This window comes from Folsomia candida, unplaced genomic scaffold (genome assembly GCF_002217175.1).
Source record: "Folsomia candida strain VU population unplaced genomic scaffold, ASM221717v1 Fcan01_Sc002, whole genome shotgun sequence".
Classification (NCBI taxonomy): Eukaryota; Metazoa; Arthropoda; class Collembola; order Entomobryomorpha; family Isotomidae; genus Folsomia; species Folsomia candida.
The window spans coordinates 7370997-7387271 of NW_019091194.1; the positions used below are offsets into that span (position 1 = coordinate 7370997).

General features: G+C 37.0%; 2 protein-coding genes and 1 non-coding gene across 3 annotated transcripts; 1 reads left to right on the top strand and 2 right to left on the bottom strand.

The window, feature by feature from the left end:
- Nucleotides 1-7: 7 nt before the first annotated feature.
- Nucleotides 8-6759, top strand: LOC110843734 (nucleoporin NUP188 homolog). The gene is made up of 21 exons (XM_022089762.2): nt 8-191; nt 328-850; nt 935-1133; nt 1221-1543; nt 1613-1753; nt 1852-2013; nt 2117-2371; nt 2475-2674; nt 2741-2987; nt 3062-3329; nt 3425-3885; nt 3968-4092; nt 4157-4295; nt 4383-4553; nt 4627-5018; nt 5152-5200; nt 5277-5474; nt 5549-5839; nt 5908-6053; nt 6133-6499; nt 6576-6759. Exons 1-21 carry the CDS (start codon nt 154-156, stop codon nt 6669-6671), a joined length of 4791 nt encoding a protein of 1596 aa, XP_021945454.2. The 5' UTR covers nt 8-153; the 3' UTR covers nt 6672-6759.
- Nucleotides 6760-7377: 618 nt separating this feature from the next.
- On the bottom strand, nt 7378-7449 carry Trnap-agg. The gene has a single exon. It is a non-coding gene; the product is annotated as a tRNA-Pro (tRNA).
- A 604-nt stretch (nt 7450-8053) lies between these two features.
- LOC110844241 (DNA excision repair protein ERCC-6) lies at nt 8054-15848 on the bottom strand. The gene is made up of 14 exons (XM_022090395.2): nt 15617-15848; nt 15015-15483; nt 14723-14950; nt 11918-12039; nt 11720-11854; nt 11475-11622; nt 11211-11363; nt 11086-11141; nt 10923-11006; nt 10648-10793; nt 10244-10558; nt 9770-10165; nt 9579-9689; nt 8054-9520 (listed from the first exon to the last, which is right to left on the bottom strand). Exons 2-14 carry the CDS (start codon nt 15461-15463, stop codon nt 8162-8164), a joined length of 3702 nt encoding a protein of 1233 aa, XP_021946087.1. The 5' UTR covers nt 15464-15483; nt 15617-15848; the 3' UTR covers nt 8054-8161.
- Nucleotides 15849-16275: the final 427 nt, after the last annotated feature.

Genomic DNA, 16275 nt, shown 5'->3' on the forward strand with positions numbered 1-16275 from the left:
CGCATTGCAAGGGTATGCAACGGGCCGGGAAACGACTTTCCCTCACGAATTCCGCTCTGCATAATAACGTGGAATATTTTCTGATTTGTTTCTCTATGTAATAATATTTTCAATTAATTACAAAGTTTATAAAAGTAATATCATTGTCCAGGGATGAGCACGTCAGAAGACCATGAGTTGCGGGTTCAATGGTAACAATTTCTAATTTATGCATTTTATGTAGAACGTTTTTTTTGCAATTTGATAATTTCTTCAAACATTCATTTAAATTTGTAATTCAGGATTTGCTACTGGTTATTGGTTATGTTAATAATATCGTTTTCGTAGGCCGTACAAATACTTGTGGAACGTACTACGGGGTGCGTCTATTGTGGCCGATGACGACGTGATATTGGAGGAGTTGCGCGTATCGTACGAACGAATAATTCTTGCCCTCACACAATTCGCCCATGCCGAAAAACCGAATGAGGATGCGGTGCCAACTACAACGACTGATGTTCCTAACCCATCAACGTCCACCGCATCGTCGTCCTCTGCTCCGACAACAACTGCAGCAGGGACAACTGGGAACGCATCATCAGAGAAACTGGACAATGAGAAAAAGTTGAGGAAACGAATTTCGGCGCAACTGGAGCTGGATGAAAATGTGGCGTGGGATATATTTTGCAGCTACATGATGTTTGAATACCGTGGAGGTAGTACATCCTTCGAAAAGCTGTTGGAGGCACCTCGAGTCTCGACAGACTTTTTGACCGACTTGCAACAATACTACCAGAACGAGAGGCTCTCTGTTGTGCTTGTGATTCAGGCTATTTTTGGGTATGCGAGCCAACCTGGTCACAAATATAACGTAAGGAATATATAGTTAATTATACTTTGAATTTTCTTTAACACGGAACATATTTAATATCAATTTACTTATGTACATGTGTAGAACATCTTTCAATCTGTGTGTGAGTGGGTCAAACAAGACGGAGCTACAAAACTTACAGCGAATCTAGTGAAATCCTTGGATTTATCAAGAAATTCACAAGAGGAAATACAAGTTCTGCACGCCCTTAGCGTCTTCATTTATCATATGCCTTCTCCTGGCATAGAAGACTTTTGTAAGGAATTCAAGTCATTTCGACCAGGTAAGTGTGAGCGTGTGACCAGAATGTACATGCAGTTTTAAAATTTACAGAATCCTAAAATTAAAATGTGTGCTATGATTACGTTAGGGCGAAAAGATAAGAAGGTGATGTTGGCTGAGGCAGCTCTGATGTTCACTCTCATGAACTTTCCATTATTACAAGAAGCTGAGGAAGAAGTTTCCGCCGCACTTCGAATGGCTGTAGAAAACTTGTTAGAAGCGAGCGCGGAAGATTTGTTGATGAATGACTTTAATAAAGGTTCAGTCTTGAGCGGATATTTCTCAACATGCTTCCAAAAGAATGTAAAGGTCAAGGGCATCCTTGGACATCCAAAGCATCAGCTTGACACGACTTTCTCAACCATGTTGGAAATAGCTCAAACATATTCCACGAAAAGTGTTGAAAATAATGTGCGTATTGTTTTACTGACTATGTACTAAAATGCTTATAATTATTGTTAATGAATTACATTATTACAGAGGAACAACTTGTCAAATGTAATACTGAAGTCGTTGCTATTCGCCCTCCGTGCATTGGCCACGAGGCTTACCGAAGAAAGAATCTTTAGATGTGGAACAAGTGATGATTTTTATCAACTTGCAACTGTTCTCCTGAATCATGTATGTTTGTAAATTGATTTTTCAACGAATTGTAAATACAACGAAACAAATATTAATATTATGTGCCCATATTTAATTGTCTTTATCTAATATTTTAGTCTGAAGTTGCAGCCATATTGTGTTCAGATGAAGGTTCTGTCCTCCAATTGATGGTTTTCTCTGCAATGTCTGAATTTCCTCTAAAAGTAAAGAATATGACTGAAATTTGGGGAAGTTTATGTGCTGCAAATGCATGTCTCCATCAGAATCAGTGTATTCCTGTAAGTTTTCTATATCATTTACAGTTCATATAATCATTTATTATCTCATGTTTACTACTTTACTTAATTCAATATTACAAAAATTTAATTGTCCTTTAAATAGCTATTGAAAGATTATTGTAAAATGGTGACGACGTTGGCAGAGTGTGTTGAAGATCCAGACAGTATCAAGGAAATTTTATCATTAAATTCGAACGGGTATAAGCTCGTTGCACCCCGCGTTGTGGCTGGCGTTCGACTTCCTACAGGGACAGAATTGGATCACATGCAGGAAGACCCAGAAAAAAATGTGTTCACGTTATACTGGCGCATTCCTGATAACGTTGTTATTGATGTTTTCTCTGTGATAAACAGCCAGGTATGTGTACAGAATTAACACAGCTCTTGAAAGATTTATGTGTTCACAGATGTTTCATTAAATAGTACTAAATAATCGAAATATAATTGTGTTCAATATTCAGAGGCTTATCCCCATTGCAACTCATCTTCAGAGTGGTGCTATGGGACAGGCGCCTATTACTGAGATGGTGAAATGGGTTCACGATGAGAATGAAAATGTATGGAGCGTTTTAAAGTTTCTTATCAAGTATGCCTCGTGTGCACCTGCAATTACCGAGACTCTAAGTCAACTGTATGAGCCAATGGCCTTCATAGTGTTCAAGTACGTGTTATTTAAGCTAATTTTATCATTCTTATTTATTTATGTTTTGTTGAATGATTTTCGCAGAACTCTTGATTACATCAACCAGTGGGAGACAAAATCGGAACTGTGCAGTAAGTTGATCGAGCTTCTTGTTGCAGCAAATAAGTTTGGAGTACAAAAATGGAGCCACGTGTACTTCAGTGAAGTATGGCCTACAAGGATCGAGTCGTCCTCCTTCATTGCAGATATTATCATGGGATATGAAAGTGTAGCCAACAACGAATGCCTCGTTACGATTTCCTTTTTGCAATCAATCCAAACATTTTTCAAGGTAGTTTGTATAGTTTTTTTCTTACATTACACAGTTAAAAAATAAAAGGCTATATCGTTATATTATTTTTTTAGGGAGGCGCTGGCGTAGTTCAATTCGCCAGTGATATTGAAGAAAAGATTGCATATCATGCGATTGATTTTTTGAACGAAAACGTCTTTCATTCCTTTACGAGGTGGCGTTTCAGCACTGCTGAAGCTAAACACAAAATTCTACTCTACTGTTTGAAAGTTTACAGTCTTGTGTTTGATGTGCAGTCACAAGACTGGGCACAACTTAAAGATGCTTGTGCAATTTCGTTGTTGTCTCCAAACAGCTCTTTAATGTCTGTATTATCCGCTTGTAAGTACTTATCCATCATCAGTAATAATATTAATTTCCCAATGAGTTTGTAAATATAAATTAAAATTATTTATTTCCACCCTATAACCTTTCAGCGGAAGATGGGCTACAAGTTTGTGTACTTCAACCTACCAAAGAGAATTGGCTCATTCCAGAAATAATTTATGAATCCCTGGCTGTTCTACTTAAATTATTCCAATTTCAACGGGAATCTATCCGATTAGTAGACGAATCACTTGGATCGACACTTGTTCAAAAACTTGGTAGATTTGCTCGTCATCGCCTGGACTATAAAATCCCAACTTTGTCCATGGCCATTTTGAAAAAGATTGCCGAAGAGATGAACATGTCACTTTTATCATGTTTTGGGAGTGAAGAAGTGGCATTTCGTGATCTAATTTCTCAGCGATTAGAATTCAGATCAGAAGATGTGAATCTCAAAGTGTCTATTCTAGACTTTCTAACTGTTGCGGCACACACCCAACCTGGTCTCATTCAATTCATTTTTATGGATGACTTTCTTGCCCAGAAAATTATAGATTTGCCAACAGAGAAGGTACATAAATATGTAAATAAGTATATCTAAAATAAGGCATATCTTTCTTGTATATATGTACATTAACATTATGTTTTTGCAGGATGAAGGTCTAGCACTATCAGTGTTATGCTTTCTAAGAGCTTTGTTTCGCAAAGGAGCGTCCGTCATGAAGAAATGTCAGAATTTATGGGACAACATGTTTCATCCAATTAATCAATTACGACCGTGAGTACTATGATTTATTCTGATTAAACTGTTTATTCAACTAAACTTATTAATTGATTTACAGCGGTGGTCGTTTGAAAATTATTACATGCACGCTTAACATTGCGTCACTGGAACTGTTTCGCTTTGGAATAATTAACACAAAATTTGGAATTGAAATCAAGTCTTTGCTTAAAGAAGAAAATTTCTTCCGTTTGCTTCAGGTAAGCGCAATATTCGTAAACTGGTTGCATTGTGTGTATTTGCAAGTAGTTTCGAATTGATTTAATCAAATTTGATATATTATTCAGATGCCATTATCTCAACCTGGCGAGCAGAGCACAAAGTGTTTACTTGCTTTTAAACATTTTATCAGTGTTGTGCTACACCGAAATGATTTAGAAGACACATTTAAGGATGATATGAAAAAGAGGTTGTTGGACGTTATCAGTCAACCATACTGGGCGATGAAAGAAGACGAGGTACGTTTTTTAAAATTAAATCAGTCAGAACCATATATTGAATGGCAAGCAACATATTTCTAAATTGTTGTAGATAACTGACCCCCACGCTTCTAAAGTAATGATGGACCTGATATGCCAACTTGTCAATTCCATTAGCGATGTTGGCTACATCAACACGTATTTGGTTAACCTCTCTGGACGACTAAGCAAGCATTTCTTTGAAGACACTGCTCCTGTGCAAATAAGTACACTGCGACTGGTTAATATTTGCATGAAGAAAGTCCCAAATGGGAAGATGGAAACTACAACTTTGGAAAATATTATACGCGTTATAGCCCACATTTTGGATAACGCCTCAAAAGTGTTTAAGCACGTTGATGCAAGCCTAGACTCTATAGGACCTCTTATTACCTTATCCGCGTCAATTATCATAACAACAATTAAGACGGTAGATGGGCAAGAGTGGCAGCCTTTGTTTCATCGGTAACTATACTTTTATACATAAAAGTACTTCAATTATCATCAAATACAATTCATAAAAATATCTAATGAATTTTACTCAGTGTTACTTTCGGGTTTATTACGTTTTGTAGTAATAATGTATTTGTAATTTTAGCTATACGATTCCTCATGCGATTGTTCATGCTACCCATGAAGGGATTGCTGTAAGTAATTATAAGTTGTTTACATTTATTTATGAATTGAAAGTGCATGGTACAAAATTTGTTTTAATTTATTTAGAAATGTCGAAAAGAAGATATCATTATGGAGCTTCTTGGTGTATTGCTGAAGATGGCAGAGGTCAAAGAGTGTGCGGAGGCCCTCATATCCGGTTTAATTGTTGAAAAAGTATTTGTCCTTGTGATGCGCAACGCAGAACGTTCATATAAAGAACCAATAGAAACATCTTCACGTGAAGACTGTTCTAACTGGACCAAGGTATTTAATACATAATTATTAGTATTATATTACAAGATTCAATACATAACGGGCAACATGATTATTTTGTGCAGATTTACCTAGTAAGTCTACAACTAATGACGCAAATTCTACGCACAGAAAAGATATTTTTCGTCGAGCAATGTCTAAACTTATGGGGAAGTCATGGGAGCCACATAGTGGACCGGCTTAATTCGCTTCCGGCTATGACCACGGCGTGCAAGTTGAATCAGCACGACTACAACTTTAGGATGATGAAGAGCTTGCTCACTTTTAATGTATACGCTTTGGACGCTGTGATAGCGATGATTCCATATTGGAAACATTGGACACTTCACAACAATTATGAGCATCTTCAGGTTTTGGTATGTACAAAGAAAATATAGCATTTTTTAATTCAAAAATTTCATTAATAACATTCAACTATTTTTAGGATGCTGTATTCACATCCATGCAGACATCGGTTAACCTATTAGACCAGCCGCAATTTCTACAATCTTTTATATCTCATATGCACAGTAAATCATCAACATTTCTTGAGACTCGACCAACGGGACAATTACTAGAGCTACACTTGAAGTGAGTTACGGTTTATAGGTTGATATTATTAAATGCCGTATTATATATTTTCCTTATTGTAATTGTACGTATTATTTAGATTGTGGGATGTCATTCACCTATCAACCTACATTTTCTGGTATTTAAGAACGTGGACTAGTGACGTGATTGAAAATTCCAAGATTCTTGCAGCATCCAACCAAGTGGCCCAAGCTTGCATTACATCAATTTCTAAACCAGAGAGAAGATCTCATACTTCCGGAGGTCACTCACATTCGCATGTACACACCCACACAACAATACATCCTGTCGTTGTAGCGTCAACGAGTTCAAACACTGCTCGGATTATTGATACTCTTGAGAGAACTCTTAGTTTATACCTGTTTCATGGAAGGAGGGTTCTTGAGCATCCGTCCGTTACTGCGAAACAGAGACAAAATATGATGCGAGAAATATCAATTGATGTTGTGAGTTACTGATAAAATTAGGTCAATTGGGATAATTATGAGATTATAATTGACTTTTTATGTGGTTTATCAACAGGGAACCTTGTGTGATGGGACACGAAGAGTTATTTTGAGTCATCCAAGTGAGTTGCTGAACAAATTGTGCAATTCACTGGAATCATACTTCAAATAATTCTATCTAATTGTAGACTATTAATAAGATATTTACATAAATTAAATTATTATATTATACGTTTTCTACCATGAGACACTGACTGAAACTGATTAATGTTTATAATTATTAAAGGGCGAACCCCCTTTACAAGATTGATATGTCAGTCCGTCAGTCCATCTGCCCGTTCAATAACTCAAGAACGGTTTAACATATTGACTTCAAATTTGGATCATAAATACTTCATATAAAAACTAAGGTCAAGTTCGAAGATGGACACTGTAGGTCATACCTGTGAAGGTCAAAAGGTCACCAAACGTTAATTCTGATACATGTCAATTTGCACTGAAATTTAACCCCGAACTCAATGGTGACACGCATTTAGACATCAAAGGTCACGTAAGGCCACTGAAAGGTCACCAAACGTTAAATTTAAAGAACAAATACTATTTAATGCAGAGGGGTGTGGCTCCAATGACTACTGTTCGTCCAGCAGGATAACGCGAGAACGGATCGAGATAATCGAAATCGGTTTGCGGCATCGTACATATGACCCCAGGGGGAGGATCTTATCACCTTAAGGGGTCAATCGGACCACCCCCCTCAGCACCAGTGGGTGTGGCTGGTGAAAAATGAGATTTTTACCGAAATTTATCGTTTTGAGGGTTAAGGAAGGTGGCAAATTTGGGTTATCAAAAATTTTAAGATAAAGTGTGCAAAAATTTTTGGGCTTGTCCGGGAATTGAACCCGGGACCTCTCGCACCCTAAGCGAGAATCATACCACTAGACCAACAAGCCATTATAGGAGAGTACTACTTTCAATATAGGTGATCAACATGAGAGAGAGTATTGCCGTATATACATGGAGTTACCAGATCGCTCTATGCCGTCTACATTCGTATCCTATTACTTTTACGTCTATTACGTCGATTACGTCGTGCTATTCAGCACGACGATTTGTCCGTCGGCAGTATACACTCCGTCATCTGACCACTTACAGCACAAGGGTCATAGGTCACCAAAATTTCAACCGTATTTGCATAGCGGTTTGGATGGATGTCAGCAGATTCCGGCAGTCGCCTCAGATTTATTTTATCGACCATTTTCAAATGCTTAGCATGACTGCCAGTCGAAAGACTGGCTTCTCTGCTCGTACGCAATATGGATGTATTAGTTTTTACATTCAAACTCCAAGATATTTATATTATCGCCGAGTTTGAATTATCCACAAACTGCACAATGTCTGCATAAGATAAATATGTACTAAATCAATCAAAATAAGTTAAATTAATTGTATGTACTTTTTTGTATGAGGCATTATCATTCTCTATGTGAGTTGCAAGTTTTTAATGCATGCATAAATTAAGCTAACTCGAAATACATTATCAAACCACAACTGACGTGCCTTCAAAATTTTCATGTATTTATTAATCTCGTCATTATTAATAGTAACGCATACAAAATAATGGTACATTTCGATACTGAGGAGTAATGTAACATAATAATTGAATTATCTAAACTCTGGTTTTAATCGCCACATGCCTCGACCTTCAACTTTTCTAAAAGTACAAAGTTGGCTCAGCATTTGCTTAAATAATGGAGATTGTCCATTGGGCAGTCGAGGTCCAAATTTATCAACCAACTCGTCAGTTGTCGCCTGACCATCAACAGTTGCTTGGAATGCGATGAATTCACGAATATCCCCAAGAAGCTCAATTTGCTCAGGTTTTAATTCTGGTCCCGAGTGTGAGTCGCTGTCCGTGGATACTAGCATACCACTTGTTCCTGGTTCTGGTTGTTCTGGAATAGGAAGTGATGATCTTCTAGCTCGAATTATAGATAACAAATCGGCTGAAGACATTACAGCATTTTTTGAAGTGGTAATTTTCTTGTTAGTAAGAGCCTCTTGAAGGAGCGAGTGTCCAGAAAAGTACTTGTCTGGTGCGAGTAAAAGGGGTTCTTCAAGTTGCTGTTGCCCCTTTTTCAGTCTGGAAGCAGATTCTAACAGAGTTGTTTCGGTGGTGGATGTTGATGTGGACGGTTTTTCTAACTTTTTCTTACCAAACCTTAGTTTAGGTTGCACACGAATTTCCCCTTGTTGACCAGTGTAATTTACGTGCCCAGACTGAGCATCCCAACACTGCTGTCGTGATCTTTTTAAAGTTTCGATAGCCTTTTTGGCAACTGATTCTGCTTCCTTTTCAACAATCATATAGTCAGACTCGTTGGTATCAACGATTTTATCATGTCGTAAGGCAGCATGAACACCAGATTTAGAAAACAGTTTTTGAAGGACATATTCATTTTGTTCTGCATTTGTTTGAGAATCGCCTGTAGCCGAAAACTTTGGGTTATTAGATTCGGGTTCATCATTTGCTATTGCTGTCATGGATTGCGGTTTTGCTGGCCGCTGCTTAACTAGATTTGGGACATCTCTTAATTTTCCAGAAGTCTTTTCACGCGGTTGTTTCGTCGTCTTTTTAGGTTTTTTTATTTTGATGTTTGAACCTGTTCCAGCAAAAATGGCCTGAGATTCAGTTCCTTTGGTTCCTTCATTAAAGGTAAAGAGTTCGAGCATGTCATTGCTCTTAAAGAACCGCTTTTGCTTGGGATCTTTAAGAACTCGATTGGTTAGAAATTGCTTGAAAACTTGTCGATGATAAATTTTTTCTTCGATGGTGAAAGAGGTTATAAGTCGGTATATTGTAACTTCCCGTAGCTGCCCAATCCTCCAAGCTCTTTCTCTAGCTTGCATGTCTGTCGATGGATTCCAATCAGGATCATACAAAATGACACGATTCGCAGCGGTCAAGTTGACACCTAATCCACCGACCCGAGTTGTGAGAATGAAAATAAAAATACTTGGATCCTATAAATATATATAAATGTGACTTAGGTAATAATTAATTATTTTAAAGTATTCTTACGGTATTGAACTTGGTTATCATTGGTTGTCGTGAGCCAATTGACGTTGATCCGTCTAATCTTAGATAGTTGTACTTGCATTGAATTATAAATTTTTCCAGTATACAGAGCATCTTAATATAAATAAAAAATATAAATTTTGAGAAAAATGTCATAATTAATTGTGTTCAAATGATAAATATTATAGTAATACCTGTCTACTTTGTGTGAAAAGTAGAACTTTGTGGCCTTGGGTATGCCAAAGCTTGAGCAACGTTTCTAATACGACCATCTTGCCAGACTTTGACCAATGTCCGAAAGCATCAATTGGATTTACATCAATGTCTTCACCTTCATCATCTTCAATATCATTGGAATTTGCATCACCAAGGCCAGATTTAGTTTTCGGAAGATACTTGATGTAGTGTGGATTTGCTTTGATAATTTTCGGCCCGCCGTCAAAAAGGTGGGGATGATTGCAAATTTTCCTCAAATTTATCAGCCCCACAAACATGTTAAAATTCCCTTTGATAATACCTTCAATTTCTTTTGAGGCAATGTAATCCTTATAAAGAGATCGTTGGTCGTCTGTCATTTTGCAGAACAAAACCTACACGAACAATTATTACAATTTTTGTAATCCCTTCACAACAATCAATCATGGTGCATATTAACGACAATGTGTTACCTGCTCGCTTTTCTCAGGAAGATTTATGTGATCCTTAACGTCGGATTTCATTCGACGCAGTAAATATGGGTTTATCAAATCTCTCAACGCTTTAGCACATTTATAAGCGATCGCCACTTGAACTTGTGTCGCATTAGAGTATCCGCCGTGAGTTATAGGAATGCTAAATTCTTCAATGAAAGTCGGCAATATACCAAGTTTACCCGGATAAACAAAGTCAAATAGACTCCATAGTTCTTTTAAATTATTTTGCAAAGGAGATCCTGACAGTATAAGACGATGAGGTGTCTTGACCTGCTTTACAACAAGCGTTATCTGAAAAAGGAATCATCAAATTAAGTAGAAATACAAAAGCGTTATTCTAGCAATAATTAACAGGATGCCGTGCAAAAGATAAGACATACTTGTGCATCTGGATTCCGGATTTTGTGACCTTCATCTAACACCACGTAATGCCAATCGTACTGTAAAATTTCATTTTGATTGTTAACTAATCCACTGTATGATGTGATGAGAAATCCTCTTCCTTCATTCATAGATCTTATAAGACCTGAAAAAATCATAAAAAATACTTATCTAAGTATACATATGTACATACGTAGGTATTGTCAAATCGTTCATAGTCCATGTTGCATAACATGCTACATAATTATTGAATGTTATGAAATTGGTCACTCGCCTGCTTTCGTTCCGGAGAAGGACCCCGACTCATGAAGAATTGCAACTCGAAATGGGGGCCACCAAGTATGAAATTCTTTGACCCCTATAGTAGCATTTTGCCACCATTGAAGATTCAAAATATTAAGTTGTTATCTCTTGGATGTAAAAATTGTTTTCTTTACATTGGTGCATAACGGTGGCAGGAGTAACCAATAGGACTGGACCCAAACCGCAATGTCTGTAAGGAGACGATTCTGATTAATTACAACATAATAAAACACTATACATATATTTAGCAAACCCTTACTGTGACATCCTAAATAGCATATTTGAACACGAAATTCCAATAAAGAAATTGATGACTTGTATTGTCTTGCCAAGACCCATTTCATCTCCAAGTATACCTCCGCATCTTTGTTGGTGAAGCTCCCAAAGCCATTTAACACCTACTTTTTGATATCTGTTTATTAGAAAAAGTGCGAGTATGGTTTCGCTTGATTATACTTGTACAAAGATTTACGCTATCTACGATAGCTGGCCAATTTATAGATTAACTGATTCATCAACTCACTGGTATAAACTTTCCCACAGATGAATTGGAATTTTGAATCCACCATCAAACTTTTGGAACTCTCCAGTTAATCGTGTTTCCTGCTCTTTCCAATGCTGAACTCGAGTCTGGTAGTATTTTAAGTCACCATCGTCAGTCTCCTTTTTCACTAGATAAGCACCAACATAAATTATAAGTAGGTCGTATACACAATTATTTTATCAGCAATGCTTTAGTAACGTATACTGACAACAAACCATACATACATCTTTTTGTTGGCCGTCTATAGTCACTATCATAATCTGAAGAATCTTCATCTGAGGATTTATCCTTCAACGATCTTTTCACCGGTTTCAATTTTCTTCCAGTGGATCGAGCTACTTTGGTTTTAGATTTGTTTCCTAATAAAAATACATAGGAGCATTGTTGTAAAAATAGAAAACGTGATTAGCCCATCGACGAACCATTATCGTCTGAGTTTTCATTATCCTCTTGGTCACTGGGAAGATAGTCACTGTCATCACTAGAGTTCAGGTACGTTGATGTTGTTTCTGCTAAAGATTTCCCAGGTAGTTTTCGAGCGTCTCTGGAATAAATAGAATTTGTGCACACTCATTTAAATCAACATCTTAAACGTAAAGGAAAAGGATAAGCAGCGGCGTAGCCAGGATTGGGCTTTGGGGGGGGCCCAGCCAAAAAAATATTTAGATTACCCTTTTTAAGCTTAAAATTTCTACGTTCACTCACTCCCATCGCTTTAACACAGGGTATAGATAGATACACGGGTACACATATCCTAGCTTTGAGCGTCTGAAACCACTAACTATGAGCACGCCACATCTAATGCCTGACCTAATAACGCCTCAAACACTTATTTTATCTGTAGTAAATTGTGTGTATCTAATTCATCCCAGTGTTTTTTATGACAAAAAAATCGGATTACACATTAACGAGGGTCTGCAAATTTGGGTTAAAGTTTGGTGGTTCCAAGTGGCTCTAGCGCAAAGCGTGACACATCAAATGGTAGTGGCCAGTTAAACAATCAACCTTGTATTCCTTAGATACCTGTTGTACATTCAAAGAAACATTGTACTAAAACATCCTGGTAACATGAAGGGTTTAATAACGAAATTTTAACGATTACTCAAATATCAAACCAGGTTTTTCCTGAGAAAAATTTGCCAAAAGTCATCAACAAGGAGTTTGGGGCATGATCGGAATACAGAATTGGTTCAAAGATTAAGGACTGATGTAAAGTAAAGGATGTAAATTTATTCGGGTAGCATTCATTTTTTAGCCCCTGCTCGATACAAAATCAGCCATAACCATTAATCCCGTCAATGATTTTCGTTGAAATGCTTACCATGGTTGGAATGAAGATAAATGCTAATTAAAAGCACCATATCTTTCAAATGTAGGTCTTCGAAGCAGGAAATTCCAATTAAAAATTAGAATCATCGAAAATTCGCATGTGTTTAAAATATTTCGTAGCAATGCGTGAATAACAAGTTCTACAAGGATGTAAAATGACCTGAACAATTGAAAATAGAGGTGAGTCGAGCAGCACTTTCCAAAAGCTCGGGTCGCCCAAGGATGGGTCGCAAAAATCTCGAAAAAAGTTCGACTCAGACAAAGCTGAAAAACGCTCGGCTCGCTCAAGCCATTTGACCGAACCGAGCTCGGCCCAACTGAGCATTTGGTTCACCTCTAATCCAAAATACAGAAGGGCGATTCATTTATTCGTGGAACGGTTTGCAGCGCATTAATAAAATTTTCACTAATCGAAAAACCTAGTGTGTGCGCGACGGGGCGGAGGAAAAATAAACCCCAATATCTTACCGTTTTTATGAATTTCCTATAATTTCCGAATTTTCGTCTTTACTGGAAGCCATTTTGGATGGAGAGAGCGAAAACGTGAGCTGATTTCCTCTGCCGCGTATGAACCAACACTGAGGGTTGGTGGTGGCGCGCGTGTGGATGGAAGAAGGAGGAGTCTTTTTACTTTGTTCTATGCTTTTTGCTTCAAAATACGCCTTTCCCTGCCGGTGAACTTACATACTACTTGTCAACCATCATCCCTCCTCAGTGACCTCGGAGGGCGATGGTGTGACGTAAAATTGAGTTTTGTAGCACCTGCATTTTCGAAAAAGACACATTTTCTTTGTAGTGAAAAATGTTACCGGAATAAATTTAGATCCTTTAAATATATTTAACAAAATCTTGGCGACGAAGCCTACAATACATTTGACTAAAGAAGTCTCAAACATTTGACTGAAAAATTAAACGACGAATTAAATACACACGCCTCACATTCAAAACCGGTATACAAATTTGTCTTCGCATCCTTAGCATAGAATATTATAGAAATAGCACAGAAATCAAAAACGAAGTGCCAAGGCTCATGAAAACGGCCAGTTTCAATTGGAAACTTGCCAATGTGGAGACCGCAGGTTGTTTTCTCCGATTGTGACCGGGAAATTTTAGGCAGTTCGTACGCAGAAATAAGTGATCTTTTTGAATTTCTTGAATGCGCGTAGTTTTCCCTTTGCCCGAATTTTTAACCAAAATCAGGATGTTTCAAAACGCTATAACTTTTCCAATTTTAACCCGATTACAAACATTAAAGAACAAAAAAGTACTTAACTATAAACTTTAAATTTTGAGATTTGCATGCTGCTTTCGAAGTTTTAAAAATACAAAAAAATAGCAAACTATTTAACATTAAAAGTTTTTGAAATGTAATTTTGCATATTATAATAAGAATTTCAGAAATTAAAGAACATTATAAAGTTCTTTAATTTCTGAAATCACTTTTAAATTGAAAATATTATTGAATATTGAATGACTCTGATTTTGTTAAGAATTACGTTACAAGGGCAAATACGTGCATCTACAAAAATGTAAAACTGTAGATATTTTAATTTCTGTGCGTCAACAATCCAAAATTCGTACCATTAAAATCGGAGAAAACCGTTTGGTATTTAATAAACAGTAGCGTGATTTTTGGTATAGCTTTACGACGCTTACAAACTCTCTTCGCTTTCGCAACTGATTTTTCGACACAAAAAATACTAAGGCCACGAAGTAATAAAGAATTCCCATAATGTGTAACATATATATTCATACGCTACTTTTTAATTTTTTAATTTTCTGCAATTTTTTGCAATTTTTTAAGTATTTTTTTAATATTCTCGGGCTCTGGGAGGGGCTCAAGCCCCTAGCCCCCCCTTGGCTACGCCGCTGAGGATAAGTAAGGGAAATAAATTTACCTTGGATTTTCACTAACGCCTAATCCAAGTTTTTCTTTCTGCTTCCGTTTTTTGGGAAAAAGTATATTCAAATTTAATGGATCCTTTCGGGTCTTTTTGTGAGTTTTCTTAGATGTCCTTGTAGATTCCCCTGCTTTTTCTTTCCTTGCTCCTGTCGCAGTTAATTTTTTTCTTTGTTGAAGGTCAATTTGGTCTTGCATATACTTATTGAAGTTAAGAAACGTATCTCTATCAAACAAACCAAAACATTAGAGAACACTCAAATATAATCAATTAATCAATATGATCATACTTTTTCGAAGTCGTCTGTATTTCAGTTTCTTCAATTCCTGACCCAAAGGGTGTAACTTCGCCACGTCTCACCCGTTTATCATGCTCAGTTTCTTCTGCAAGTGATGATGGACCACTCTCCAAATTATTATTGAGGCCTGCGACAGACTCACTAGCTGCTGTTGAATCATTGTTTCGTAACCCTCTAGAATTTGTGTAGATATATTCTTGGTCCTGAAGTAATTGAACGGGTTCGTTGGTATTATTGTCATCCGAAATTTGACCGTCTTCACGTTCATCAATGTCATCTTGATTTTGTCCTTGTAATAATTGTTGTTGTATTAAGTTAACCAAACTGTTATCGAACTGTTCTCTGTCCACGACATTCGCTCCAAGAGATAAAAGTAAAGCGGCGTCACAAGACGTTGACGCATTATCATTGCTCCATTCTTCTGGTTTTGACAATGACATCTCTAGTGACGAGAAGTAGTCTACGATTAGCGATATCAATTATATGTAAAAGAAAATGTAGAGCAATTTGTTTTACTATCATTGAACATTCGCCAACATTCGCCAGATCGTAAGTTGAATGCTGAATGTATGGATTAAATGTTATTTTTTTACCTGTATTCGGCTGGTTTCATATAAGATGTGTAATGGATCTATTCTTGACGGTTCCACACTATAACTAGTTTAAAATACAAAAGAATTGCTCTGAATTTATTTAATTGTTAACAAACCGAGGAATTGTTCCTCATTTATATGTTGTCCGTCGATCGAAGGATTAGAAAGACAAAGAGAGAGAGAGAGAGCCGGACGACAAATGAACGAATCAGCTGCAAATCCATTCGTCCTCTCATCGTATATCGTGTCCGATTTGGAATCTCAATTCTCAACCCTTGTTGTTTTCATTCATTTCGTCTCAATTTCCTCATTACTCCAACTTGAATCGCGTTACGTGATTGCGATTTGCGATTTCATGGATTTATGACATGCCACACTTGAAATTGTATTGAAATCTTGCTCAGAGTGGAACCTTAAGTACTGCCTCATCTCGATTTCCTTTCGGATGGTCTTAATTGATAGATAATTCAGTGTAACTAAAACTTTGTAATAGAACATACGATGCAAAATCACGTTTTTACGAAATATGTATTGGGCGAAAGATGCACCCAAACGTGTAATTTTTCCAATGCTTTTAACATAGATAACAGCTTTGGAATAATGGTATGAAGTTTATCAATTATATACCTGTCCGTAAACGCCGTAATTTCATGCTCATC